This window comes from Sceloporus occidentalis, unplaced genomic scaffold (assembly GCF_023333645.1).
Source record: "Sceloporus occidentalis isolate IW3139 unplaced genomic scaffold, rSceOcc1.0.p SCAF_2, whole genome shotgun sequence".
Classification (NCBI taxonomy): domain Eukaryota; kingdom Metazoa; phylum Chordata; class Lepidosauria; order Squamata; family Phrynosomatidae; genus Sceloporus; species Sceloporus occidentalis.
In genome coordinates this window covers 196,723,381-196,750,411 of record NW_028316982.1, presented here as the reverse complement: position 1 = coordinate 196,750,411, position 27,031 = coordinate 196,723,381, and the positions used below count along the sequence as shown (strand labels likewise).

General features: G+C 40.0%; 1 protein-coding gene across 7 annotated transcripts in view; it reads right to left on the bottom strand.

The window, feature by feature from the left end:
• KDM6A (lysine demethylase 6A) overlaps positions 1–27,031 on the bottom strand; it is a 196,823-nt gene that overhangs the window by 104,860 nt on the left and 64,932 nt on the right. For all 7 annotated transcript variants that reach the window (XR_016280214.1, XR_016280213.1, XR_016280212.1 and 4 more), the window contains exon 4: positions 17,337–17,386. Coding sequence is in view for 4 of the 7 variants with exons in the window: in XM_089511900.1 (XP_089368026.1) it covers positions 17,337–17,386 (50 nt within the window). In the remaining 3 variants the exon portion in view is untranslated. The remainder of the gene's footprint in view (positions 1–17,336; positions 17,387–27,031) is intronic.

The following is a 27,031-nucleotide window of genomic DNA, read 5'->3' as shown; positions in this document are numbered from 1 at the left end:
CAAACCACAAGATTGCGAGTTTAATCCAAGCCAGGGGCTCAGTGTCGACTTAGCTTGGTATCCTTCCGAGGTTGCTAAAATGAGTACTCAACATGTTGGGGGCAATTAACTTACAGTTGTAAACCCCTTAGACACTGCTTAGATAGTATGAAGCTGTATATAAATGAAGCTGCTAATGAACAGAACATGGCAAGTTATGCAAAGAACAAGTGCTATAGCCCAATGTGTAATGTTAATTCCCTGTGTATATTCCACAGACAGTATACAGCAAACAAAAACAAAACAAAACAAACAAAAATTTTGGATAGCACAAGAAACCGCCAGTTTGAAAGAACCCTGAAATGGAGAGGAAACCAGCAAAGTTGCTAGATAGGGAAGAACAATGATCTCCAAAGCAATTTTGAAATCTGTATTGTTCAGCTCCCTGCTTATAGCAGTAAACATTAATGTGTTATGAAGGGAATGAGGGGAAAGGCTAATCGGAACAAAAGAAGTTCTACACTGCAATGGAGGCTTAGAGATGTAATACTGATCTGCCAGATAAACCCATGAAGTATGCAGCCAAACACTATCTTTTTTCCTTTATTACTCTGAAAAGAGGGGACATACTGTAACTCAATTTGTGCTACAAGTGCATACATGCAAAGGTACACACTATATGCCTCAAATCTAATCAGCCAGAAAGCATAAGATACAACAAGTCCTTCCATTTCCTGATTTCTTTAGTAAACCAGTACTGAAACCAAGCACAAAAATGGAAATGGCAGAATTATGGTCCTGTAAGAACAACCATAAGGCTATTAATAGGGGATGATTAATTGTGGCTACAATTAGGGTGGCTTGGACTATGAAGTCAGAACTTGGCTTCAGGCACAGAAATGTAAGTACGTGCCTAAATAGGTGCCACTGCAACCATAGACTACTAAGAAAGAGAACAACTAAGTGCAGTGGAGTCTCCTTCTTTGGAGGTTTTTAAACAGAGGTTGGATGGCCATCTGATAGGTATGCTTTGATTGCGGTGATTGGACTGGATTAGGCTTGCCATATCCCGCCTGGGGGCGGGACTTTCCCGGTTTGGGGCGGGGCCACATGGTCCCGCCCCAGTTTGGCCCCTCCCCTGGGACCTCCCCCCCCCCAGCAAGGCCCTGGAGGCAGCTCCACCCCTCCCCATGGCTGTGTGCCACCCTCCCCGCCTCCCTGCCTGGCTTAGCCTAGAGAGCAGGTCTTAAAGACATCTGCCACTCAGAGCTATTGCCAGCCCACTTGGTATATATACCCTGCAAGAGGCATTACTTTCAGGTTACAGTGAGCAAAGAAAAAAAGGCCATCAATCGTTCATGTTTCCCTGGGAGTCTAAATGCCTCCTCATCTTTTAAATGTCTACCACTCAGTATTCTTGTAATTCTTTATCACAGGGTCGTTTTTGAGGCCCTAAACACCTTTCCTTGTAATATGCAAATTTCTCCCGAAGCTGACCAATGAGAAAGAAGCAATCAGCCCTCCCCTTGGGTTGGTTTTCAATGGCTTGGAAGGAAGAGATTTTGCCTTGCAAGTTGCTGGTAAATAATAGAAGGCTTTGGGGTTGCAAAAGGCTGCAGAAATAGTTTGACCCCCCCCCCTTTAAACATCCATGGCTCAGTGCTATGGGATTCTGGGAATTGTAGTTTCTTGTGGCACCAGAGCTCTTTTGACAAAAGGAGACTGAATGATTCACAGAGGAGGCGTTGCCTGGCTGGGGGCAGAGCCTCTTGCCAGCAGTGAGAAGGCTGCGATGATGAGGAAAAGCAGGGGCTCCTCCGAATGGTCCTGGCCACTTCCCTTGGCTCCCTCCCTCCTCCTCCTCCTTCTCCTCCTCCTCTCAGAGCTCATTCACACTCCCTGGCTTTTCTCTCCCCCCCCCCCCCCTGCACTTTGAGACCCCTTTAACTGCCAAAGCTCAATGCTCTGGAATTCTGGGGTCTGTGAGGCATTTGGCCTTCTCTGTCAGAGAGCTCTGGTGCCACAATAAACTCCAATTCCCAGGATTCCATAGCACTGAGCCCTGGCAGTCAAAGCAGTGTGTTTTGGACACAGAGATCCTCCAAATGAATCCAGTCCCTAGCTTTTATATCTCTCACACACTCTGCAGGAGTAATAACCCACTTTGAGACTGCTTTAACTCAGTGCTAGGGAATCCTGAGAATGCTAGTGTTTGGGAGACATTGAGACTTCTCTGTCAGTGATGGCTCTGAGGCCACAATAGACTACAATTCCCAGGATTCCCTAGCACTGAGCAGTCTCAAACTGGACCATTTCCTCAGTGTGGATGCACCTGGGGAGGAATTCTGGGCACTGCAGTTCAACTACGTTTGGAGGGTTATGGGACTCCCTGTCAGAGATAGCTCTGGGGCCACAATGTACCACAATTCCCAGCATTCCCCAGCACTAACCCAGGACAGTTAAGTCACTCTCAAACTGGATTATTTCCTCAGTGTGGATACAGCTTTGGTGAGGAACTCTGGGCATTTCAGTCCAGCATTGTTTTATTTCTGCAGTGTATTTTGGACCAGAGACAAGGTGACCAGGCATCCTCCTCCTTTTCCAGGACATGTCCTCTTCTGTCAAATTTCAAAATGTCCTCCATTTGGATCATGGCTAAGAAGCATGGATTTATAATTACATGGGTGTTTTTAGCTTTTATTTACATTTTTTTGCTTGGGTGCCCTACATTTTGGGGTGAGGGCATTGGTCACCTTGGTCAGAGAGCTTTCCAGGGGTTAACTGCCATTCTGCTGTGGTGCTGGAACAAACCACCATTCCCAGAATTCCATAGCATTCAGGCAAGACAGTTAAAGTGGTCTCAAACCAGATTATTTCTCCAGTGTAGATGTAGCCCAAGCCTTTTGCCTCTCTTATGCCTGAGATTTCAAAGCCCAGCCTTGGCACCACAACAAACTACAAATCCCAGGATTCCATAGGATGGAGTGATGAGAGTGAAAGCAGTGTGGCAGCAGCCTAAGTGTGCTTAATGCAGTTCTTAAGATGGTGCACCTCTTGCCTACAGAGTCTCAGAAGACTTTTTTGTTTAACAACTTGTACCCATTAACTCCATTTCATGTCTCCTTTATTTAGTGGGGTGGAATACAGACAAAACAAGTCAAAATGAAGAAAAACCAAAGTCCCTTGACCAAAGGGTTTGGTTGTGGAATAAGCCTCTGAAATATGCAAGAGGCAATGTTAAAATAAAGCCATGATCAATGCCCAAATGTGCTGTTCGGAATGGGGAGAGGGGGGTGGCCAGAAAGGGAAGTACATTTCCGTGATCTGTCTACGAATAATGTCAAAATGTCCTCCATTTTGATCATGCCTAAGAAACATGCATTTATATTAACATTTCTAAAAAAGCCTCAATTTTTTCGCATGTCCTCCATTTTTAAAAAATGTGTCCTACATTTGAAAATGTTGTCCTACATTTGTCCCGGTTTGGAGGTCCTCACTTATGGCAACCCTAGACTGGATGATTCTATTGTATGATTCTAACTAAAACAGAACCCAGAAATGTTGGTTGGAAATGACACTTTGGCTTAAAAGGCATGCTATTTCAAGTACCCCAATTCCAAGACTCAAACAGGGCCTATTGCCCACATTTTGAGATCTACCAAGGAGACCATTCTCTAAGGGCCTTATCAATGGCCTCCCTCCGGCTCTGGAATCCTCTTCCTAGAAAGACTACATTGATACCTTCTACAGTGTCCTTCCAGTCACAAGCAAAAACTTTTTGATTCATCTTACCTTTGGGAATAACTGCTCATGGGGAAAGAGTTTTTAATGATGTGCTGTATTGTCTACATTTGTGGGTGCTTTTTAAAAAAATGTCTAGGCTTTTAAATGGCTTTTAATTCTTATATAGTTATCTCTGTTTTAACTTTATCTCTGTTTTTAGTTAGTAAGTTGTCTTGAGTCCCAGGTTTTGGAAAAAGCAAGGATATAAATAAGTACAGTAATAGCAATTGTAGTTTTGCCAAGGTCAGAAAAATGGGAGAGGATCAAGGGTTAAAAAAATGAGATTTAGAAAGGAAAAGCCCCTTGTGCTATAGGTTCTTTTCCAAAAACAATTTCTACGAGTTTTAAACAATATTTTTAAGGTCAATTCCACCATAGCAAGAATTCCCAGAATCAAATTTTGTTAGTGGATATGTTAAGGATGCATCTGTCTCTCATTTACTAAACCATACTAAACAAAGATTAAAAAAATGGGACGACAGGTCCCAAGTATTTCCAGCAAGGCTAGGGACATATTAACCTCTCTCCCAACATCCCCTTCCCATTCAGTTCTAATTTTACTGGAAACACCAGCAAAGCTCTTTCAGCCTTTCAAATGAGAAAGAAAATTTCTAAAAAAGAAAGCAGATAGGAATCCATTAAAAAGGGCAAGCCACCAATGATGACTAGTAAGGCAACCTTTTTCCATATAGTCTTCCATATATAGTAATTTGTAATACATATTTTGAAACTGAAAGTTAATTCTGATAATTTTAATTCATTGGGATATTATTTAGTATGTTTAAATTATTTGTACTACCAGCTTTAAAATAACCAAATTTTATTTCTTCACATATACAAACATAAGAAAATCTCTGAAGGTAATAATTTTAAAGATATTTGCTTAATTTTGCTTAATTTTGAAATAGACCAATTGCTATTGTAGATATTTACTGTTTCTAAACTAATGAAAAAAAGAGAAAGAGAGAACTTAAGAACTGGGTGGAAAACCTCAGAAAAATACAGTTGCGGAATGTCTTAACAGAAAAGATAACCAATCAATTATAGTACAACCTTGTCTGAAGTCCATCATTAAGAATGTGAGGAAAGTGTTCAGGCTACAGTTGGAAGTAGCTACACAGAGGCGTTGCTAAAGTACTATTCAGATTAAGCTGTGACAGCTAAAGGTTAACAGAAAAAGGTTGGATAATCTTAGCAGTCTTAAGGATATGGTGCCAGAAGGAAAACAAATGGAAAGAGATGCTGAAACATGACTGGTGGGGGAATGGAAAAGGTAGCCATTTACTGGATGTTTGTGGACATGTAATGTTGTGTGCCAAAAATGGGTACCAGCTGTTTCAAGTACATTTTAAAAATATTCCTCCATAATACTAAACTCATTTTAACATGCCTCAGTGATTTTTAGACTTTGAAATAAAATGATAGTGAAATAAGTTTGGAAGTTTAAGGAATTTTAATTATGTAACAAACTTCTATTTAGAAGACAGATGAATGTGCTTCTGTGTTTTGTTCTTTATCTAAATCCTATTACTATTTTCCTGAAAAGATCAAGTTTTACGCACTTTTCACAACTGTTATTTAGCAAAAAACAAACAAAAACACACAAAAAAACCTTTATTTTGTATTTGCTTAACAGTAACTTAATATTTTATATACTTTTCATTATTATAGTCTCAATCCACATATAAGTATCATTCCAGCATTTCATGGGTACTATGTATCTAACTCCATATTCCAAATGTTTTCAGTAATTTATACATAAAGGAAAAAGTCTGTAAGCAAGAATATAGCTTTTAAAAATATTCAGAAACTTAAAACATTGTTGGGACAGAAGAGCAAATTGTAAGCACAGGCTGCTTACATGTAACTATGGTTGTTCAAGTTGTCGTCTGTGCTCTCACACAAATAGGTGTTTGTGCCTCCGCAGAGACCCCATTCAGAATGTCCTAGAGCTGAATAGCTTAGCAGGAACCCTGTCTCTTCTGTATCTATCCTGTATGTCTTAGTCCCCTTATGTCTTAGTCTGTATGTCTTCCCGCCAGTTTCGAAGTCCACTATGGAATAAACAAGGACATAAAAGAGGGGAGATGGAGTGGATTGTATGAGGGCACAGATGACCACTTGATGAACCAGTTATAGCTAAGCAATCTATGCTTCTTTGTGGTTTCTGTGCTTCACACAAATGCCTGAGCAGTGAACCCATGGCAAACGGAACAGTTCTTTACAATATGCTCCCTGCCCAGACAAAAAAGGCATTCAAAGGCCTGTTACAGACTGCCAAAATAAAGCTGCTTCGGGTCTCTTTGGAGGTATGCTATTTAAATGATGCATGGGTCCTAAGAGTCCGGAGGTCGCGCCAAAGCCACACTCCATTCCTAAGCACTGGAGTGCAGCTTTGGTGCAGCTTCCAGATTCTTAGGATGCATGCATCATTTAAACAGCATACCTCCAAAGAGACCCGAAGCAGCTTTATTTTGGCAGTCTGTAACAGGCCAAAGTGAATATTTGAGAGGGGAAACTTTGTACCCACAAGCAGAACAGAGCTTGGACATAGAGGTAAAGGTCATGAAAAGAGGGGATAGGAGGGGAAAAACGCCTAAGTAAAGAGTATACACACACATATGTACACACACACACACACACACACACACACACACACACGATACAAGAAGTCAGATGGCAGATACAGCAGAAAGTCAAAGATGAAGCTACTCAGTGACGAACACCATGAGAAGTCACTCTGCCAGCAGACAGGGATGTAGCCGGGTTGGGGGGGGGGGTCTATGGGGTCCGGACCACCCCTTCTGTTAGATACAATGAATGGCGTGTGCTGCTGCGCCGCCACACCCAAGCCCCATGGTAGCACTTAGTCTGGACTCCCCCTTCCCAAACTCCTGGCTACATCCCTGCAGCAGATGAAGAAAAACTAAGGGGAAGGTAGCTTGGTGGCCTAAGGCATGCATAGTAGACAGGGAGGGACGACGTTCCGAACAAGCTACTGATCTCTAGAGCATTTGAATCGGGTCTCTGGATAGGTGTGAAAACCAATTTGTGTGAGGCACAGAGACCATGATGAACAATGTTTATTTTAAAACTATAGAAACACAGGGTTTAATCACATACTAAGGGATACATTCAAGTAAGCTATTTAGATAAGATAATTTATTCTATTCTGTGATCAAAGACCCAACAAACAAGTAAGCTATTTTAATTCTTCCCTCTCTCCTGTCTTAACCTTATGTTACCTTTGAAGCCCTACAACCACTAGCAGCTAACTCTGTCAGCAGGACAGTGAGCAGAATCCTCACAGCCAGCTCCATGTACTGTATGTAGCCCACACCTGGGAGCATGAAACTATTTCCAAAATCACAGTTCACTTATTTTATACTGCTTTACGTTTAACTTAGTTAAGACTATAGGAGCACAGATGATTTGGTAAACACTCTAAATTTGCATTTAATATGCTGTCCTCTATGCTAAGAAGACAGGTCCTCTTATAGAAAAAGAGGGAAGACATCCATTAGGTACCTAAATGTATGATGAACTGAGGGAATGGCAAATGAAGTTCAGGATATGAAGAAAATAAGGCTGTATGCCTCTAACTTCACATACAGACATTGACAGCATCCATTACTAAGCTTTTTCAACCACTGAAAGTATCTATCACATAGAAAGAGACCTAGGACCCTAGAAAGATAGCTCAGTTAAAATATATAAAGGATGTTATGATGGTAACACAATACGAATATTCCATATATTTCTGTTTGCCCAGTCTCCAAAGCAGGTTTGGGACTGGTCAATGCCTGGATAGGATGCCATCTACAAACTATGTGTATATCCCATTTTGAGTTTCATGATGGAAAGGAAATAGGTTATAATGTCTAACTAAGCAAAATATTGTGACAGCTCTATCTGGCAGAAACTCTGCCAGATCAAAAGTATCATAACCTGAGACAAAAAGGACTTAAACTGAGGCCTTTTGCAAAGTATATGCTGTATCACTGAAGTACGGTCCCATGATTCTGCCCAAATAAAAATGTACAGTCTGCCCTCCACATGTGAGGGGATTAGGGGCACAAGACCCCCACAAAAGTGGAAAAAACATGAATATGAGGGACGTCCAGGACAGAGGAGCAGCACACACATGCTCTTCTAGGCTGTTCCATCCCTGGGCTTTTAGGAGGCGTATGCATATGCACTCTTAGGCTGCTCTGTTCCTAGGCTTTTTTTCCTTCCTGCAGGAGGTGGGAAAAGACCAGGATGGAGAAGGAGGAGAGTACATGTGCTCTTCCAGGCTGCTCTGTCCTTGGCTCCCCCCCATAGGAGGAGGGAAAGCCCAGGACAGAGGAGGAGGAGTGTACGCGCCCCTTCCAGGCCATGCAGGGGGAGAGAGCAGGATTGCCCTTCAGACAAATTTGTGAATAATCAAATCCTTGAATGTTAAACCCATGAATGTGGAGGGCTCGCTGTATTACTCTTGTTTCTTGTAAGTAGTACCAGAGAGACATGACCTGCAGCTATTTTAATTATTTTGAAGACAAAAGGCATTTCAAGTTCCTTAGACTGTCCCTTTTACCTTTCAAATACCTCTATTGCCCTTTTAGCTTTCAAGTAGGGCAGGGAATCGTCTAACTAAAAAGATTGTATGTACAGCGCTATGTAAATTTACAGCGCTTCATAAATAAAGGTTAATAATAATAATAATAATAATAATAAGTATTTTTAACCAATTCAATTTGATAAACTATTATAGGTAATTTTATCCATTTACAGAATTAGTAACTGGATAATACAATGAGCAAATTCCAACCATCTCTAGAGATTAGATGCGTATTTATTTCCTTAGGCATGCTACCTATAAAGTTTTTCTTATATAAAAGATTTGATCTAGATTAATTAAAGGTATTTGCTCCAGCAGGAGTAAAGGATCTTTTTGACCTAAGAACAGCTTTCCTAATGGCAGATCTTCTGAGGAAGAAGTGAAACAATGGGGGCTTTTAAAACCCTAACTTCAATGCAAGATACAGTCTCCAGGGTGTGCTGACAAGTGAAGCCCTGTGGACAGCATGTTTCACAGCCCAGCTCTAAAGAAATGCAGAGGACTCACCTAGGACATCAGAAAAGTCTGCAATGTCCCACATTGATCTAACTGTACAAATACCAGATAATGACTACTTTAATAGGTCTGTCCACTCTGAACTCTAAGCACAAGAAGGAAGAGAAGTCTAGAAAGACACTCATTTATTGCTATGGTTTTGTTTCTGAATTTGTGTGTGAGGCACACCCAGGAAGTATCATACTGGGTTCAATGTTGATGTCTGCTGCCTGTTCTCAAATCTTCACATCATTTTCAATCTTGGCATCATGTCCACTCAATTCATCCGAGATATATGATGTCACCAAGAATTAGAAGCTATACTGAGACAGTAGTTTAATTTAGTGAGACAGTAGCTTGAAGCCAAATGATGAGACTAGCTAAATTTGCACCACCCCAACCCTGCCTATGCATTTCTTTAAAATAATATATTCATAAGTCCCACTGAGTCCCACTACATCACATAAGCAGAACACGTAGAAGGAATGTAGGTGTCTTGGTAGACCACAAGCTGAACATGTGTCAACAATGTAATGTGGCAGCTCTAAAAGCCAATGAGATTGTAGGCTACATCAATAGCAGAATAGTGTCTAGATCAGTCATTCCCAACCTTTTCTATGCCCCACATCCCTAGGAAAAATTACATTAATGTTTACACACACACCTTGTTACTGTTTCTGACTTATGGCAACCCTATCATGCATGGGGCTTTCATGCCAAGATTTGTTAGAGGTTTGCCATTGCCTTCCCCCAAGGCTGAGAGCATGTGACTTGCCCAAGGTCACCCAATGGGTTTTCCACAAAAGTAATAGTACATTTGAAGATGGGGGGGGGGGGGGGGAATCTAATTTCTAATTTTTAAAACACATACAATTCTGAGAATGTAAGGGGGGGAAACCAAGCTTTTAACTCAGTGCACAAAATGCAAATCTAAATTGAGCAATCAGATTCTAATTTATTAAGAAGAAAAAATGTAAACAGTAAAATCAATCCAAATTGTGAACATAACATTCTCATTCATGATTTTATCAAAATGTGGAACTTTCTTGCTGACTGTAATCCACAAATCTGCCTGTGGATTCTGGTGATTCCTAGACTTTGTATTGATTGACAAAAGAAAACTGAATCCAGATTTACACAGATAACTTTGATGAACCCCATGAAATTTCATCTCACGCTGGGGAGTGAGACCCTTGGGGAAAATAATATTGTCACTCTATTCTACTCCAGTCAGACATCATCTGGAATACCATATTCAGTTCTGGGTGCCACAGTTCAAGAAGGATGTGGACAAGCCAGAAAGTGTCCAGAGGAGCATGACCAAAATGGTAAAAAGTCTGGAAATCATGTCCTATGGGAAGCAGTTTAGGGAGCTGGGTATGTTTAGGCTAGAGAAGAGAAGGCTAAGAGGTTGACATCACAGCCATGTTTATATATTTTGAAGGGATGTCATATTGAATATGGAGGATGTTGTTTTCTGATGGATTCAAACTACATGAAAAGAATCATAGAACCATAGAGTTGGAAGAGACCTCAAGGACCATAAAGTCCAACCCCATTCTGCCATGCAGGAAGACACAATCAAAGCACTCCCAACAGATGGCCATCCAGTCTCTCTTTGAAAACTTTCAAAGGAGTAGACTCTGCCACTCTGAAAGGTAGTATTTGCCACTGTCAAACAGCTCTTACTGTCAGTCAGGAAGTTCTTTCTAATGTTGAGGTGGAACCTCTTTTCTTGTGCTTTGATCCATTGTTCCGGGTCCTATTTTCTGGAGCAGCAGAAAACAAGCTTGCTTCATCCCCAATATGACACTTCTTCAAACATTTAAAAAGGGCTATCATATCACCTCTTAACCTTCTCTTCTCCAGGCTAAACATACTCAGCTCCCTAAGTCTCTCCTCAAAAGGCATGGTTTCCAGCCATTTCACCATTTTGGTCACTCCCTGCTGGACACGCTCCAGCTTATCAACATCCTTTTTGAATAGTGCTGCCCAGAACTGGGCAGGTGAGGCCTGAACAAAGCAGAATAGAGTGGAACTATTACTTCCCTCAATCTAGACATTATACTTCTATTGACACAGCCTAGAATCGCATTGGTCTTTTTAGCTGCTACATTACACTGTTGACTTATCTTCAACTTGTGGTCTATTAAGACTCCTAGATTTCTTTCACATGTAATTTTGTTAAGCCAGGTGTTCCCCATCCTGCGTCTGGGCCTGACAAGACCTGGTTGTTTCAGGCTCCTTTTAATTGATTTTTTTAAAAAATGTTCAATTCTGTTTATTATACTACCGTGGACTTTTAAAATGTGTTCAAATTAACTGCATTTTATTTTATTGTTTATTTGTTTGTTTTATTTTTAATTTTTATTCTGTGAATTGCCTTGAGCAGATTTTCGGGCTAAAATATTTAAATTTAATAAAGCAACAATAGAAATTCTTATTGCTACCAGAAACAGGAAAACAATTTATGACATTTTTATAAAACTCTATAGATGGCAAGCATTATATTTAAAATTTAAAGAAGGCATGAAGGGGAATTTAATAGTTTTCTATTAAAACAAATGATGAACTAGGAATTATACAGAATTTAATTATAAAACATTACATTCAAAAGTTACTTTATGCAAGGATTACGAATCAATGAGATGGAACATTACATTGTTTTATGTGTGTTTCCATGGTACAGTATTATTTCAGACACCATTTCATTTAAATATATAAATATAGATACATATTGGATACTACCCACTTTTTGCTTCCTTCATGGATCCATTTTCACCCAGCTTCATCCCAGTTATGAAAGTGAAATGGAAGACAATTTATGCTGAAACTTACATAAGAATACATTCCTGCTGGATGACTGCTGATAGCACTGACCATGTTATTATTCTGGTGTGCCTGGAAGAGTTTGAACTTCAGGACAAAACTTTGTTTACAGAGAGATTCCAGAAGGTGGTGCTGGGTGGCTAGTCCTGTTGGCCTACAATAACCCCTGTAGTATTTAACAACTACAGCCATCCCTCTGTATCCGTGAGGGATCCGTTCTCGACTCCCCCCCCCCCACAGATAACAAAAAAAGTCCTGTTGTTTTGTATGGTGGTGCAGTGTGCATGTAGCCACTAGCACGGCCATGTGCACGTGCCCCCATTACAATAATAATAACAACAACAACAACAACAACAATAATAAATGTATTTATATCCCGCCTGCCCCTACGGATCGAGGCGGGTTACAATATACTTCAATAAAATACAGAAATATACAAAATATACAGTATACAAATTATAAGAATAAAACCAACCCTACATAATCCCCTATTCCTCCCCATAAACAAAACAATAACAGTAAAATACAGGTTAAAAATAGTTAAAAACTGGCAGACAGAAGTGAGGCAATTTGAGGCAGACAGAGACCATCTATATTAGTGTATGGGAGGTCAGTCTGGGAGTCTTGACAGCCCTCTTATCAAAGTGGTGATATGACGGATCTCCTCTGGCAGGTCATTTCACACATTAGGGGTGGTGGATGAAAAGGACAAACAATGATCCTCACTGAAGATATCAATTTCCTCTAGCTGTTTCTTGTACAGTGTGCTTTACTTATCTATGGGCTTGCCATCAGTGGATTTGAGCTTCTGCAGATGGCAAGTCCCCATTGTCTGTAATGGGGGCACAGGCACATGGCTGCAATAGCAGCTGCGCGGACACCGCACCACCATAGAAAACAACAGGATTTTAGGTCCTACATTTTATGTTATTCGTGGGGGGGGGGGGGGTGTCCAGAAAGGATCGCCTCTGGGTACAAAAGGGCGGGTATAGTTGTTAAACACCACACGGGTTACTGCAGGCCAACAGGACTAGCCACCCAGCACCACCTTCTGCAGTCTCTCTATAAACAAAATTTTGTCCTTAAATTCCAACTCTTCCAGGAATTCCAGAATGATAACATGCATGGCCTGTTACAGACAGCCAAAATAAAGCTGCTTCGAGTCACAGTGGAGGTATGGTGTTTCAATGATGCATGCGTCCTAAGAGTCCAGAAGTCGCGCCAAAGCCATGCTCCAGCCCTTCAGGACTGGAGTGTGGCTTTGGTGTGGCTTCTGGACTCTTAGGACGCATGCATCATTGAAACACCATACCTCCACTGTGACTCGAAGCAGCTTTATTTTGGCTGTCTGTAACAGGCCATGGTCAGGCTAATACGATCAGTGCTTTTAATCTCAATCCCAAGAAGATGTCAAAATTTCAAACTTGTCTAACAGAAATAATGGATTACATAAGAACCAACAGTCTGAAGTTCAACCCAAGACAAAACAGTATAAGTCTAGACTGTACAATGCAGACCTGGAAACAGAGTTCCATCTTTCTTGGATAGGATTGTATTCCCCTTGAAAATTGAAATTTGTAGTCTAGGTGAAATTCAGTTCAGTTAAACCAAGGAGGTTTAAGTGGCTGGGATAAGCAGAAACATCTTTAAACATCAGAGGCCAATAAATCAAATGCCTGGTTCCCTGGGGTGTTAGAAATGGCCATGGTAACATGTGAAGGTCCCACTTCTGTGAGGCAAAGCATCTTCTGCTTGTGGCTGGTGTTGTTTTGATCTAAGCTGCTGAACTTGCATGTTTAATTATACAAATATTGATGATTTACAGCAGCATTGCCTGTAAACAGGGGTGGCTCTATAGATTACACTCTCATAATCTATTATTGATTTTATGTTTTGGCAGTCAGTCATTTAATTTGATTATTACACCGACAATCCCCTTTTTGAAGAGCTATCCTCCAATTTGTCCAGGTTTTCCTCTATCTGGTAAAACTGTATGGTGGCAGATAACACTGAACTCTGCATTTAAGCATCCCAGATACACATTTCTGCTAAAACTGAGGGAGACTGTTGTTCCCTCTTCCTCCATCCACATTTCCAAGCCACAGGAAACTTTTCTCTATGGCTGCTGTGCCTAAAATGATCAGGTTTTCCTAAGAAGCTTATCCTAGCAAGGACCAGGCCAACATGCCTAGTTAACTGAGGGTGGAGCGGGGTGTCATTCCATTTTAACTCTGAAACACCCACAGTGGATGGGAGTGCTTCAATAGCTCTACTCTGCTGTAATCCATCATATGCATCCATTAATAATTAGTATAGCCAGTTATTTTTTTCTTTTCACTACTGACTTGTGCAAGCATCAATTATTTTCAAAATCTATTTAATGAATCCTGAGAGATGTGTGAGTATATGCAGAATAAATGCCCTTTACCTCTTCCCAATTTCTTTGATTTGTACATGGGCGGTCTGAAAACGGCGGTCTGCCACCGCCGCTGGTTGCTGAGTCCGGGAACCACAGCAGTCAAACCGTGCGATTCCCGGACGCAACAAAAAGAAGCCGCAAAAAGCAGCTTCTTTTTGCGCCCTGGAAGTGGCGCTGCAAGTGGCCAATGGCGCACTTGCGACGTCACTTCCGTTGCGGGACGTGCGGGTGCTATGCGTCCGCGACGTCAAGATGGCGGCACCTGTGTAGAACGGGTGTCACCATTTTGTATGTCCCCAGGACATACTAGGGTTAGGGGCGTGCATAAAGGACACTCTTTCCTAAGCCTAGTACGTCCTGGGGACATACTTTACGCCCATGCGGAAAGGGCCATAGTTAAAACTGGACAACTTCAGTGTGCACATTGAGTTTCAATTAACAAGTGTAATTAAAATATGGTGGAAAAAAAATCAATGAGGAATGAAACTATCATTTGGTTAAAAGGTTATGAATGAACTTAAAATGTCAAGACAACACCTGTGATTTCTTAACAGTGTAAACTTAACAGTTTAAACCTTTTTAAAAATTACTGATTTTGGTAAAGTTTTGTTGCCTGGCTGCTAGGAAAGTTTGCTTACCAGACAAATGATTTCAAGCTTAAGCAACAGACTTGTCTTTATGTCATGAAAGAGAATTAAGACTATCAATATGTTCATTAATACTTTTAGTAAACTCCAAAATGAAGCACAAAAAAGACTTACTGTATATGCTCAAGTATAAGTTGTCCTTATGTATAAGCCGAGGTCAGGTTTTGGGGCCAAAATTATGGATTTTGCCATGACCTGTGGATAGGCCGAGGGTAAAACATAGAGGCTCCTTCAGTGGATAGGTCGAGGGAAAAACATGGAGGCTCCTTCATATGTATGTGTGCATATGGCAAGAGAGACTCTCACTGACGCTTTTCGCTTCATTGTTTCAGCTTTCGTTTCAGCCAGAAACAGGGGAGGGTGGGCGGGAGATGGACTTTTAAACAAACAGCAATGTCAATCAATCACCCAAGACTCTTTCTGCTTGGCTCCAGAGAGAAATAAAACTCCTCTCTGCACCATATGGGAAAATCTGAAAGAGATGCTATCACATTTCCATAGTGACCCATAAGTAAGTCAACCTGGGATTTTGATGTCAACTTTTAGGCATAAATTTTTAGACTTACAGATGAGTATATACGTTAAACCTTCTAGGTATGAATAATACTGAGATGGTGGTGGTTAGTGAGCCAATGATGTTGAGATCATGAAGACATCAATATTCAAAACAACTAAGCCAAGTGACTTTTCCAATATATTACAAAAAATAACAAAAGCTGGACTAACTTCTAGAAAACAAAATTGTATAAATTATTAGTTAGGCATATTTATTAAGAGTGATTAACAGACAGACCTTTATAAATCCATTAGCAAAACCTTTCAGCTTTCAGAGTTTGCCTTTTTCAGGAGCTCAAAATAAAAGTGAGCAGTAATCAAGATACCAGTTTAAAACAAACATTTAGTGTTCGTTAATTTCTCTAATATATATTTTAAGCAATTAACTACCATATATACCCAACTGTAAGTTGTTCTCACATATAAGTCGAGGGCAAGTTGGGGGCCAAAATTATGGATTTTCTTATGATTCGTAGATAAGTTAAGAATAAAACTTAGGGGCATGTAGCAAATAACGTAAATGACAAAGTTTACTGTCTTTATACAGAAATGTCTTATTCAGATCCTTCTCAGCCCGCTTCCTCTTGCCAATCTTTTGAGGGGAAATACCAAAGAGGTGCCACCACTGCCATTTTTCTGCCCAAGCATTTAAAAAGGCCAGAAGCAGCATCATGGAGGAAAGAGTAAAGGGGGCTCGTGATTCTTTTGGGTGTTCCCAGGATGGAGTAACCTCTTTCCTTTTGCCACTCTACATAGAGAATGGGAAGAGTTAAAAATACAGTACTTACATTGAGCCATGGATAAGTCGACCCAGCTTTTTGGGGTTAATTTTTTGGCTAAAATTTCTAGACTTATACATGTAAATCCTTTTGGGGTCTAAAATAAATTTGTAAGAAATTGTGTTTGAATCTTATTAAATCAGCTAATTATTGTTAAGATAAATATGATCAAAAATAGAATTTGTGTTACAAAGAATATTCTGCACAGTTACACCAACATTCCTAATGCATTCCTAAATATGCTACCTTTCTGTTCGCTTTAACAGAAGTATGTTTATATTAAAGTATGAAAGTAGCCCATTGGGCACAAGTGTTTTATATACACATCACCAGACTTCCAGATTGTAATATAAAGATTTATTAAACCTAATTTTTCATTCTATTGATATACAGGATCTCTTTACCTTGGGACCAGCTGGCAGTCATATACAAAATGTCCTAAAATTGGCCACTGGGTGATCTTTGGCAAGTTATATTCTTTCAACCACAGAAGAAAACAATAGCAAATCTCCTCCGAATAAATATTGTGATAGCTTTGCCATAAACTGGAAATCACTTGAAGGATGCAACAACAAATGTATTTCTGCAGCAATGTGGGATTTTGAACAAGGGAGAAATGCTACAATGTTTTTGATGCACAAAAAAGGTGGGCAAACCTGTGAGAGGTATATAAAATTATGCACAGTATGGCAAATTTCTGCTCCAGCTCTCATAATACAAGAACTACAGTCACCCAATTAAATTGACTGATGAGAGAATCAGTACAGACCGAAAGAACACCACACATTATCACAATACAGAATCTACTTCTACAGCATGTTGTAATAACCACCAACTTTGACAGCTTATTTTATTTACATATCAATATACTGTCTTCTATAAAGGGTGATGAGATAAATACATTGTTGAAGATGTAGCTATCAATGTTTACAAAACCAGTGGCTTCAAGATCGGAGGCCTCTGAGCAGCAATTGCTGTGGAACATCAATGGGAAAAGGTTATTACCCTTAAGTCTTTCTTTCAAGCCTCCTGTAGGATTTGGCAGTCCACGATGGCAAACAGAATGATAGATAGGCCTTTAATTTGATCCAGTACTGCCCTTATGATCTTTACATGCAATATTGCGCTCTAGTAAGCAGTGGTGTAGACAATAACTAGAGCAAAATATTGTGGCCTTTTAAGATTAAGGGTTTCTTGTATAAAACAGGAAAATTAAAATATTATTTTAAAATATAGAAATCTATACAGACCTTCCAGTAGTCAGATTGTAAACTGTAGTACCTCTGGTATGCAGATAATGCTGTAATGGAAAAAACAATTTTTTTTAGTAAATACAACATTTTAGTTGTTATAATAAGTTGTTTGTGCTCTGCAGACACAGTGTCAGTTCCCTTTTAGATGTGGTTAAGAATCAAGATTCAAACGTAAGAAGTACTTTGCAGTCCCTACCCACTTCCCTCAGGTACATATCCCTTTGTCCTTCTTAACTATATTTCACAGAAATACTAACCAGTTTCCATTTAACCAACATCAAGAACTGAGAAAGTTAGCAGGCAAAGCCTAATTAATGAAGAGAACCCAAAGTACTAATAAAGTTTATATTATTACCAGAGGGGGTTTTAATCACTGAGTTAAATGCTCAGTAACTAGACAGTACAACATAATACAAGTTACTGTGATTGACATCATTTCCCCCTTATGGTATAATGTGTTGTGTGCTCCTTTGAACTCTTTGTCAAGTTGCCTTCGCCACTAGGGCAGTTTCTGGATGCCTTGGACCACGAGCTCAACAATTCTATTGCTGGCTGAGATTGCAAGATATGTAGTTCAATACATCTGAGAATAAAGCTTGAAATAAAATGTCTAGATGTGAAGAAGAGTGACATAGGTAACTATGGGTCACTTGCAGCTTGGTGACCAAGTAATTGGATACAGCTGGATCAGAACAGGTGATGTTTCTGCAAGGTCATCATGTGCAGGAAAGCACTGCAAAGTGTTGTAAAACTACTGTGAATATGCATAGTCATCTTACTTGGGGGACAAGAATTAAGGTGACACAGCAGAAAGAGGCTGGACTTAGTGGCCGCATGGCAAAAGTGTATATAAGGGTCAAGCCTCATTGTACAGGGTGGGTTGTTGTTGGATGGTGGCGCATATAGTGTGAGTAGCTTTGGAATCTGTATATAGCAACTGAAGATTAAAGAGCCTCTTTGAAGAGACATCTGTCTCAGTGTGCTTTATCAACTCCGGAAGGAAGGAGGAGATTCCTGAACAGCCACACAGCTCCATAACAGTCTACTTGGTGTTTATCCTGGTGTGAAGCTTCAGCATAAACCAACGCAGTCTGTGCATCACATTCATCAACATGAGAAACTGCCAATTGCCCAAAGTCACCCAGTGGGTTTCCATGGCCAAGCAGGGATTCAAATCCTGGTCTCTAGAGTAGTCCAATGCTCAAGCCACTGGCTCTCAAAGCTCTCCCTACTGTGCAAGGTTTCTACATGCAGTAACATTTTGTTTTTGAGGAATGGCATTTAATTTTTTCTAAGGAAGCAGTGAAATGCACCATTCTACACCAGTAATCAAAAGCAGTGGTAGCCCAGAAAAAACTCCAGCATCACTTGACTCTTCTATATGGACTGGACTTGGGACTGCTGAAAACCATGGAGTGTAAGATTCTTTGGGGAAGATAATTTAAGATGTTGTGGGCGGGGCTTGTGCTCTGGCCTGCATCTTGCTTGAGCATCCTCCCAAGTTGCCTCACGTGTGTTACAAACTTACACACACAATGGGTGAATGCAATCTAACTTTACTGTAACTTTGAAAGAAACAACAAAAGTCCAAACAAACTCCCTCTTCCCAACTTCCACGCCGAGGTCACTTCCCTCCAACAGGCCTCGTCCGCGCCTGGGGCCTCCTCCCTGGCCCAGCGTGCTCGGTGCTTCTCCAGGGGCTCACGCTCCGCCTTCTCCCAGTCAGTGGGAATGGGGGCCTGCTCCCAGCACCCTCCTTTTGGGTCCCACCACTCTCCTTCCAGGGTACCTCCTTCCTTCCTTCTCCACTCTCCTACTTGTGGGTACCTGAAGTCCCCTTCCTCTTTGGGATCGCACAGCTGTACCTCCGTGTGTGGCCCTACTCTCAGCAGTCCATGACGTGCCTGTAGGGAAACCGGTCGACCCTCCCTCCGGGGGCTCCTTGTGACCTTTTCTCTCCCTGGCCTGACCGCCTCTCCGTGCCCAATTCTTCCACATCCCACCTTCCTTCCCGCGCTCTTCTCTCTCTCTCCTCTTATACCTTCCCTCAGCACCTCTCCCCCCCCCCATCCCCGGCTTTTCCCCGGGACTTTCCTTCCTCATCTCCTCCACCTGCCTCATCTCGCTGCGACCAACCCTCTCCATATCCTCCTCCGGCCCACTACACATGTCTATAGAAAAATGCATCTACACCAGCTTCTTGAAAGCCGGCTTAGTCCACTTTATTTGGCTTCCAATCTGGTAATAAGAGGATATTCAAAGCCCAGTGAATGAGAATAGGCCAGATTCAACATTTCAATTATTTTACAAATAATTTTATGTTACAATAATTACTTAGTAATTACTAAGTAAATTAACAAATATTTTGAATTATTCTCGGGAAAATACATGGCTTTGTAGAGCTGTGTTTTTATCGCCTAGATTCTAACACCAAACTACCACTAAGAAAGAAGGTCTGTTAGAACAGAATCACTTTCATTTGCTGATGGAAGAATAGCACAGAGTAAGCCATACTCTGAGACCAGGGGAGCCTCTAGATGCCTGGGAGCAGCCACCAAGCAGTCTTCCTTCCATGTTCTCACCAAATGAGACTAAGAAGGTGGTGGAACCAAGAGAAGGGCCTCCTTTTAACATCCCTTCAAGTTTGGGCAGGCTCATATGATAAGATACAGTTCTTCAGATAGCTTGGGTCTAAGTCATGTAAGGATTTATAAGTCTTAGGCCTGGAACACACAGCCAAATAAGGCAGCTTCCAGCTGCTCCTTTCCACTCCACTCCAAAGGACCAATGCCTGGCAGTGGCTGGCTTGGGACTGCAGCGGCAACTCACTTTGAGGGTGGGCTGTGCAATCGCTGCAGTTCTGGCCTGATCATGGCTGGAGCGGCCTCTGGCCGCTCCTTCCAGGCCATCTGCTTCACCCCACAGTCAGCCTTTTTAATGGTAGCTAGAGACAGAATAACAGCCAGTGGAGCAGTTAAAAGAAGGAAGCACTATGATCCCTATTGAGAGAAATGGATTTGAATCAAACTCATAAGATTTAATAAAAGAGTTAGAAACACATGAATAGAGTAGAAATCAGGTAAGACTATATAAACGTATGCTATAATTAAATTACATATATAGATAATATGGAACCACATATATACATGTATACTATTATTATCAATAAGTCTATTCTAATAGGATTGAGTAAAGGTCCGCTGAGGCCCTTTAACTGAAAGGGAGTTTTATAAAAATATATAAGTTAGTAAAAGAAAGAGTTTTTACATAAGCTTTTTATAACATTGTTATTTATTAAATATTAAATATATTATTTTATAAGAATAAAGGGGGGTTATATCTTTGATAATAAATAAGATACACTTATAAAATATGCTGGACTTAGTTATTTTAAATAGTATTTTTGTCTGTGTTAAGATTATCAAAATGGCTAAGTGTTCTGTTTAAATAAATAAATAAATAAATAAATAAGAAAGACTGCACCTGGAAGTCAAGGACAACTTTGCAAAGGAGGCAAAACAGTTTTTGGAGCCAACTGATAAGAGAGCTCCATCCTCATTAAATGTCTAGAACACTATTTTTTTTGGTTGGGTTACTAAAAGTCAAGAGATATCCCCTTTTGAGCATGCGTAATGGGGGGTGATGAATATTAGAACACACCTATGAATCTATAATGACTAATTTAAATGGTCATGAGACATATGATGAGATATGTTATGGGTGGAGTTTTTACATACTTAAAAAGGTGGTCTTAAAATTGATCACATATCTAGATCTGGCCAATAAAAAAATGAGATGGAAAAATTGTAACAGAAAATGTCTTATAAATACTGTGTAAAACCTCAGACGGTGTGCCTACTTGTCTGAGACACCCCTTCTTGCAAGATTGTAATGAATAAATTGGAAATTGCTGCTTCACTTGTTTTGTCCTGATTAATTTGTTTTGGTACTTTGGTACTTAGAAAAAAATCTGTATCTCACACCTATTAACTGCTTCAGTCAGTAGTCTGGCTACAGCTCTCTGCGCCAAATTAAGTTTCTGAGCACTTTTCAAAGGCAGCCCCTGCATACTATGTTAAAGTAATCCAAACCACACTGCCCTGTAGTGTGGTAGAGTCTCCTTCTTTGGATGTTTTTAAAGAGAGGCTGGATGACCATGTGCTTTGATTGTTTATTCCCACATAGCAGTGGTTAGATTAATAATAATAATAATAATAATAATAATAATAATAATAACAACAACAACAACTTTTATTTATATTTCCTGCCTCTCCCTGAGGATCGAGGTGGGATTACAACAATAAAAACAACAATTATAAAATTAAAACTACAATGTCATATAAAATACACTCAATAAAACAATATACCATTACCAATACAATGTATTGACTAAATCGTCATTTAAAATACATATCATTACAAATAGAGGTGGAGTATTTCTAACTCTCTTATAACAGATTGGATGGCTAGGCCTGCCGGAAGAGATCCGTCTTAAGTGCCTTCTTAAAGGTATCTAAGGTGGTAATAAGACGGATCTCCTCCAGCTAATGTTGTTCCACAGTTTGGGGGCTACGGCATTAAACCCTCTGTGGGAAGTTGTTATTAACCTGGTCTTAGCATATTCCAATAGTTGCTTCCTCGATGTTCTGAGAGCGTGGGGCAGATTGTGTAGGGAGAGGCATTCCCTTAAGTAACTCGGGCCCAAGCCATGTAGGGCTTTAAAGGTAATGATCAACACTTTGTACTGCGCCCGGAAGGTAATCGGCAGCCAATGAAGAGATTTTAGTACCGGTGTTATATGGTCAAACCTAAGTGTTCCGGCGACCGATCTGGCTGTTGCATTTGAACCTCCGAACAGAGGTAGCCCCATGTAGATGGCTCTTGAAGTCTCCTCCAACTCTATGATTCTAAAAATGGGAATGTACTAGGCATGTGCCAGATCATACAGTTCCAGGAACAGGCACAGACAGCCATTAGCTTTAGCTGTGCATATGAAGTCCTGGCCATCGCAGAGGTCTGGAACTCCAGGCTCAGGGCTGAGGCCAAACACACAAACTGCAAACCTTCATCTTCTCAGGGAGCATAACAGATCCCAGCACAGGCTGAATCCCTATTCTAAGTTTTCAGATGATTAGGAATACTTCTGATTTTTTCTGGATTAAGCTTCAGGATATTCGCTCTCATCCAATCAATTGCTGGTGAAAGACACTGGTTTAGAACAGAAACATTCTCATTGGAATCGTGGAAAGGTGAAATTGTTAGGTATCATGACACCTACCACCAGAACTCTGGACACTCTCTGAAAATAGTTTCATATATATTAAATGGCATGAGGGGCATAACAGAACCCTGAATGACTGCAAAGACCAACAGCCAAGGAGGAAAAAAGGAGTCTTCCAGCTCTACCTTCTATGTTTTTCCCACAGAAAAGGAATCATCCCAGCAAGTCTCATCCCAGCAGGACACCCAGAACAATACCACTGTTGATGATTTTGAAAGCCACCGACAGATCTGGCAAAACCAAGGACAAATTTTTGCAGTCCAGTTCCTAGCACAGGTAAGTTACCATAGCAAGCAAAGGTCTCTCCAGCCCATAACCATGGCCTGAAGCCAAATTACAATGGATACAAATAACTCATCTCCTCCAAGAACCTTTGCAGCTTGGATGAGCCTTCAGATACTCCAGTACCTTGCCCAAAAATGGCCAATAGTTTTCCAACATGGTGGGATGAGAAAAGAAATTTGTAGAGGAGTCTTACAAGTGCCTCCTTCAGGCATGCTGGAATTCTGTCATGATGTAAAGAGGCATGACCACTCCCTTTACTTTTTCAGCCAGTCCATCTCTAGCCAATTTAATGAGTCAGGGGGAAAAAATCTAGAACACATGTGATGTTTTGGGGGTTCTTGAAGCCCAGGTATCAGTGGTGATCAAGAGTGCTTTCACACAGCTAAAACTTGTGCGCCAAATGTGCCTGTTCCTTGAGAAGTCAGATCTGGCCATGGTGGTCATGCCTTGGTTACATCCTGTATGGATTACTGTAATGTGTTTTACATGGTGCTGCCTTTGAAAAGTGCTCAGAAACTTCAGCTGGTCTAAAGAGCTGCAGCCAGGTTGTTAACTGAAGCTGGCTACAGGGATCATACAACTCCCTTGTTGCAACAGCTCCACTGGTTGCCAGTGGGTTTCTGGGCACAATTCAAAGTGCTGGTTATGACCTATAAAGCCCTATATGACTTGGGTCCAGGCTATTTGAAGGACCATATCTCCCTGTACGAGCCCACCAGAGTACTGAGATCACCTGGAGAGGCTCTTCTCTCTGTCCCAACACCCTCTCTGGTGCATTTGGTGGGAACTAGAGAGAGGGCCTTCTCAGTGGCTGCTCCCAAGCTTTGAAACTCCCTCATTAGAGAGGCCAGGATGACATCATCCTTACTATCTTTCTGATGCCAGGTAAAGATGTTCCCGTGCAGACAGACCTATTAAGCTGAGAAGGACTGGGTTTTTAATGCTGGGATATACAAATTATAATAGTTTATATTTTAATATATTATATTTTAATCTATAACTGTTTTGATCCTGAAAATTGTTTAATTTTTTTTAAATGCTATATTTATGTATTCTAATATTTTGCATTGTTTTAAATTGTATTGTATTAAATTGTACTTGTTCGCCACCTTGAGTCCCTATATTGGGAGAAAGGCAGAATATAATATGATGATGATGATGATGATGATGATGATGATGATGATGATGATGATGATGATGATGATACATCCCAATGTGAAACACCAATATCACATTAACACTCTATAGCAGTGGTTCCCAGCTTTCCTAATGTCGTGACCCTTTAATACAGTGGTGACCCAAACCCATGAAATTATTTTCGTTGCTACTTCATAACTGTAATTAAATATGTGTTTTCCAATGGTCTTAGGTGAACCCCAGTTGGGAACCTATGCTCTATAGTCTCAATAGTTATTTATAAAGATATTCTCTCTCTCTTTCTTTATACATACTCTTATTTTTTATATACAGACACATACCGGGGGGATGGAGGGTGATTTAAAAGCAAGCCAACAACATTTCTCTCAACTCTGTCCTGGATCCAAGAAGGATGAAGTTAACCACATCTCTGGCAACTGAAGAAGGTGAGAGCCGAAATGTTTTGCTCTTCATATGTACTTTTAAGTTCAGTTTGTTAACTGCTTCAAGGTATGTGTGGGGGTGGGAGAAACACTCTATTCCATCTCATGCTGGCTCTCTGTTCTATGCCTTCCCCAATAGTAAACAAATCAATTCATATTCACCAAGCATGTTCAGTCCTCACTGGATTGTTGAAGGGAGTGGTTCCTATTTCATTAGTATTTTGGCCTAAAGGATTTAAGGTGGGCTGGGATTAAAAACTTTGGAAACCCCAAGAATGCTGATGCCTCTCCTTTTGTCTGGAGATAGCATTATTTTAGCTCCGCATGCAAGGCATTCATGCCCTGACCACCAGAAGAGGAATACACACAACACATAAAAGCACAGTACTTTGTACAAAGGCTTGAGGTATTTTTAATAAACATTCTGAAGTATTAGATATACTGTTATACACAGCACAATATACAATTTATGTTGAACAGACTTATGTACTCTTTTTCCATTCCATACCTATTCCACAGTTGAATCCTAAACAAAATAACCAATTGCATAAGGTCTAATATAAGTAGTGCTGAGAGTTCTTTTACTTATGCCTCTAGTAAGGGCTTCGTTTCCTTAAGGCTGCTCATTTCCTCACTCTTTGCTATCAGTAATATTATAAAAGTACATTACATTTTCTAGTCTTAAATCAACTCATAAAATTAGTTCTCTCTAGATGAAATTTGCTTTTGCTAGTTAGAAAGCATAATACCAAATTAATGTGTGAATAATTAAGCAATAAGATTAAAATATGTCTTTATAGTCTTATTTCCATTGAGGATTCTTTTCCAAAGTGTACATTCATTATAGGCTTTCATGTCCTAATGCACAAACAATTCTTTATTCTTCAGCACTGAGCACCTTCTTGCAGAAAAGTGACATGACATGCAAGAAAAATATATATTCAGTTATGAAATCACAGATGCCTCTTTTGTCTTTCTATCTTTAAAAAAGCCCTAACTAAATGGAAGTACACCCCTGACTCTAAACAAGATATAATAGGGTGAACAATTTGGATATAATGGCCAGTGATTTTAAAATATGGAATTATGCCTAATTGGTTGTTTTAAAAATTAAATATTTTGAGATTTACAGACCAGTCTTTAAATACATATACCTATATGTATAAAACCAAGTAAATAAACACATGTTCTTATCCGTATAAAATCATTACTTTCTTTTCGTCTTAAGATACAATACTAAGTGAGCATGCAGAAAGTATTAGATGAATTATAATTATTTGGCCAGAGAAACAGCTTGGATTTTAGATTTCTTTAAGCACTTTAGCAGGAATACAGCAAATTAAAATGTAATTTCAGATTAAGGCATTCTTCTCTATCTACTTCCTCTCCAGTATCATGAAATTACTTTAAATCAGAAAATACAAACATCAAAACTAAAAGGCTTTCTAGAATTTATGAAAGTACCTCACATTGCTTTTGTATTTTTTATAATTTACAAAATGCTATGTATTAAAGAAACATAAATATTACAGTTAACCAGATTAACAGTAATTCACGTTATCAAGAACATCCTGGGAAATGTTTAGTATCATAAAATAAAAATAAAATACTTTTATTTTTATCCCGCTTTTCTGTAACTAGACAATCAAAGCGGCTCACAACATATTAAAATATCCACATTTACAGCATTATATCCCAAATTGCCCCCTTAAAATGGGATTAAACGTGCTACAATTAAAATATCTATTAAAAACACAATTAAAAAACACAATAAAAATATAACAAGGACAGAGCGGTGGGCTAATACATGATGTGGGGGCAGTCATTCTGTGGCTTATCATCACAAAACTACAACTCTCAGAACTCTGTAGTGGAAGCAAATAGTTACTGTATTTTCTGGCGTATAAGACTACTTTTTAACCCAGGAAAATCTTCTCAAAAGACGGGGGTCATCTTATATGCCGGAAGTCATATTATAGGGCAGGTGCTGAAACTTCCGAGTTGGACTGGAGAATCTGCGGTCACCACATATAGTGGGGGAGCTCAAAAACAGCTGCGGCCTCATCCCCACCATATGCAACGATTGTATGAAAGCAGCTACTGCTCTGATAGTCTTGGAGACAGGGAGGTCTGGGCAGGCAGGGAGAGCTGACCAATCCAAGTAGGCTTTGTATACAACAAGGTTTCCTGCTAAGGACCTGCATGTCATAAGCATCTGAATTTAAATTATCATACTGAAATCAAATCTTACATTTTTAAAAATTTTATTTGGTGTGCGTTGGAAGTACATCCCAAACTCTATATTTTAACTGGAAAAGTTGGGGGGTCGTCTTATATGCCCAGTCGTCTTATACGCTGGAAAATACGGTATTTGGATCTAACATAACAGAAATCTGTTACAAAGAAAGGTGCTTAGCAATCATCTAATAATATATTTCATAATACTTTGAGAGTAAGCCCAATACATAAACTAATTTAAACATATAATAAGAATTTGTACACATGAAATTTAGAGATGCGAACAGTTTGTGAACTGTTCTCAGCAA